Source organism: Brassica rapa, unplaced genomic scaffold, assembly GCF_000309985.2.
Source record: "Brassica rapa cultivar Chiifu-401-42 unplaced genomic scaffold, CAAS_Brap_v3.01 Scaffold0286, whole genome shotgun sequence".
NCBI classification, from domain to species: Eukaryota; Viridiplantae; Streptophyta; class Magnoliopsida; order Brassicales; family Brassicaceae; genus Brassica; species Brassica rapa.
The window spans coordinates 16,162-19,217 of NW_022610229.1; the positions used below are offsets into that span (position 1 = coordinate 16,162).

The 3,056-nt window shown below is 39.3% G+C and overlaps 1 protein-coding gene across 3 annotated transcripts; it reads left to right on the plus strand.

Annotated features, from left to right (window-relative positions):
• Positions 1 to 742: 742 nt before the first annotated feature.
• On the plus strand, positions 743 to 2,974 carry LOC117129993 (zinc finger CCCH domain-containing protein 34-like). 3 transcript variants are annotated; one of them, XM_033283169.1, is made up of 8 exons: positions 743 to 869; positions 967 to 1,208; positions 1,290 to 1,435; positions 1,501 to 1,557; positions 1,667 to 1,786; positions 1,863 to 2,156; positions 2,232 to 2,543; positions 2,614 to 2,974. In XM_033283169.1, exons 2-8 carry the CDS (start codon positions 1,130 to 1,132, stop codon positions 2,911 to 2,913), a joined length of 1,308 nt encoding a protein of 435 aa, XP_033139060.1. In that variant the 5' UTR covers positions 743 to 869; positions 967 to 1,129; the 3' UTR covers positions 2,914 to 2,974. The 3 variants fall into 3 exon arrangements, with proteins under 3 accessions (XP_033139060.1, XP_033139061.1, XP_033139059.1); XM_033283170.1 differs by lacking the exon at positions 743 to 869 and having other exon boundaries at positions 920 to 1,208; positions 2,614 to 2,671; positions 2,771 to 2,915; XM_033283168.1 differs by lacking the exon at positions 743 to 869 and having other exon boundaries at positions 923 to 1,208.
• The last annotated feature ends 82 nt before the right edge of the window (positions 2,975 to 3,056 follow it).

Sequence of the window (3,056 nt, forward strand, 5' to 3'; positions counted from 1 at the left end):
AATTACTCAATGAGCCCTCGGGTTCGTTTGGTCAGCAAGATCAATGGACAATGACTTTGGAATAGATCTAGAGCGTTGGTGAACAGCTTAATGCTTTTGATTGCCGTTCGATTGGTCGTTTGATGACCAAACCTATTCGACTTCCGTAAGTGATGTAAGCAAAGTCACGGTTTAATTGCTTGCAAATAAACTTCGTGAATTATAGCAATTAAACTTCTTGATATATAATTCACGCAAAATAATGTTTTCAAATTTTCGTAAAATAATTCTAACTCTAACTGGCGACTCTGATATAGTTGAAATTGCGTTGGCATTATTCACCAAATATAGCAACTGTCGACCCAATCACTAGTGGTGTAAGAAAGTTGCAGTTTCCTGAAATATATATACTTTCATAAAATTAAACTAGAAACAAACTTGGCCATACAGAAACTTTCTACAATCTAGTACAGTATTTTTATAAAACACTAAAATCTAATCAGCGTCCTTTTCTTATACTTTAATGTACGAATAAACAACAAACAAAATAAGTCAAGATCCGTAGACTTAAATTATTTAAAGTACGATCCAATATGTAGCTTAGTGATACTGATTGGAGATAAGCTTTTCTATAAATATTTAACCTGAGTTTTAGCTTTATAATACTAAAATTCTTTTAACTAACAAATATTCTGTTTTTTACTTAAATTTTTAAAAGATATTTTTTTTAATATTTTACTAAATGTTAAAAAGACAAGAGACGAAATAAATAAATAACTAATGTAAAGAGAAGTCATGACTAATGCTATGCTATGTTTGGCGCGTATGTTAACCACCACCGGCAAAACACCCACGAAAGATGCGAGCACGCATAAAGAAAGATCAAAAAGGTCAAAAAAACTTTTATAATTATATTAAAAATTGAAGCCGAAAAATTATATTAAAAAGAAAATTAATTTACTTTCGTAGTTCTGTTTCTTCTTGTAGCTTTGAAGCTTAGAGAGATCAAGCGAGTGAGAGTAGTGTAGAAGCAAACCCCCACGATCTGCCCAGTCTTCTTCGATCGGAGCTTTCAGACATTCCGACAAAAGCCAAAAAGGTTTCTTCTTTTTTGTTTCTGGGAGAGTTTTGTTCTCCCTCTGTTAAGAAAATGGACCGGTACGGTCGCGCCGGTGAAGAAGGGTCGCGATCGGATCCGTCGATTCAGTGGACCTCTCATGGAGTCGAAAGTAATGGTCTTTCGAGCATTGAGTCATTGGTGATTATCAAAGGGTTCTGTTTTGAAAAATGCGTGTTTTTTTTTTGGGTAGCTTCGATGGGGCGGTTAGCGTTAGGAGGAGGAGGAGAATCGTACCCGGAGCGATCCGATGAGCCTGATTGTATTTATTACTTGCGAACCGGTGTTTGCGGGTACGGGTCAAGGTGTCGGTTTAATCACCCGCGCAATCGTGGAGCGGTAATAAAGTTTCCTAATTTTGATTCTTAGGTTTCAGATCAGTGAGCTATTGAATTGGTGTTTAGGTTATTGGAGGAGGAGATGGAGTTTTACCGGAGAGGATGGGACATCCGGTTTGTCAGGTTTTGTAATTAATCAATCTCTGTTTCAGTTTGTTCTGTCTTTGTTTTTAATAGAAAGGTGTGAGCTTTAGATTTGTTTTTTTTTTTTTTGTCTTTTGTTGTTGCTCAGCATTTTATGAGAACGGGGACATGTCAGTTCGGTGCTTCTTGCAAGTATCATCATCCTAGGCAAGGAGGTGGTTCGGTTGCGCCTGTCTCGTTAAGTTATTTGGGATATCCATTACGCCTGGTTTGTGTTCTTTCATCTCTCCATCCACACATTGCATTGTATCTTCTCTTACAAGCTCTTTTGTAATTGATTACAGGGAGAGAAAGAGTGTTCCTATTACATGAGAACCGGTCAGTGTAAATTTGGTTTGACCTGTAGATTCAACCATCCCGTCCCACTACAACCTCAACAGCAGCAGCCGCAACCGCAGCTACAGACTATATATCCAACACTTCAGTCTCAACCAATGCCTTCGTCTCAACAGTATGGTTTAGTTTTGTCAAGACCTTCTCTTCTACCTGCTTCTTATCTTCCAAGTCCTTACGGTGGTCCTCCTCCAATGGTTATGCCTCCTGGAATGGTTACATATCCTAGTTGGAACCCTTACCAGGTACTCTAGCTTTTTAAGATTATTTCTTTTGTTACCTTTCTGTTTAGCTAAATTAATCAGTTGGTTTTGTATTAGGCTTCGTTAACTGCAATGCCTTCTCCTGGAACACAACCGTCTATTGGATCAAGCTCTGTTTATGGAATGGCGTCTTTATCTCCTTCAGGGCCTGCTTATACAGGAACATACCAATCTGGTGGACCTTCCTTGACTGCGTCAACAGAACAATCTTTTCCTCAGCGGCCTGATCAACCTGAGTGTCAATACTTCATGAGAACCGGTGACTGTAAGTTCGGATCTTCGTGTAGATACCATCATCCTCCTCTAGATGCACTTCTTCAACCTAAAACTGGTGTTCTCCTCAACTCCATTGGCCTTCCACTACGTCCCGTAAGTCTTTTACAAAAACATGATCATCTTTTTTTGCTAGACAACATTCTCAATACGTGTTTTGACACAGGGCGTAGCGCAGTGCACTCACTTTGCGCAACATGGAATCTGCAAGTTTGGACCGGCGTGTAAGTTTAATCACTCTATGAGTTCTTCACTTAGCTACAGCCCATCTGCTTCATCTCTAACCAATATGCATGTGGCTCCATACCCAATTGGATCATCAGCTCCGATAAGTTCGAGCAATGAACCCACCACAGAGGCTGTGACTGCTGTAGTTTCTTCTCCCATGGTCAGTGGCTTGAGCCAACAAGAGGCAGCTGGAACCAGTTGCGACTCCGCTATAGAAGCTAAGGCTTCTTCAAGTTAAAATAGAAACAAGAGAGGGAAACATCCTCTGATTCTTCATGAACTAAAACAACATTAAGAAAGAGAAAAGAAGATTATTTTTTGGGTCTGAGATTTGATGGAAGCAGAGACACCAAACCAAAGCTTCTGTCATTTACCATTTGT

Bases quoted from the DNA above. Each gene is read 5' to 3' on its own strand.
- LOC117129993 (XM_033283169.1), top strand. From the start codon at position 1,130: ATGGACCGGTACGGTCGCGCCGGTGAAGAAGGGTCGCGATCGGATCCG. The intron at 1,787-1,862 runs GTTTGTGTTCTT...AATTGATTACAG, and splicing joins TGGGATATCCATTACGCCTG to GGAGAGAAAGAGTGTTCCTA. The intron at 2,544-2,613 runs GTAAGTCTTTTA...GTTTTGACACAG, and splicing joins TTGGCCTTCCACTACGTCCC to GGCGTAGCGCAGTGCACTCA.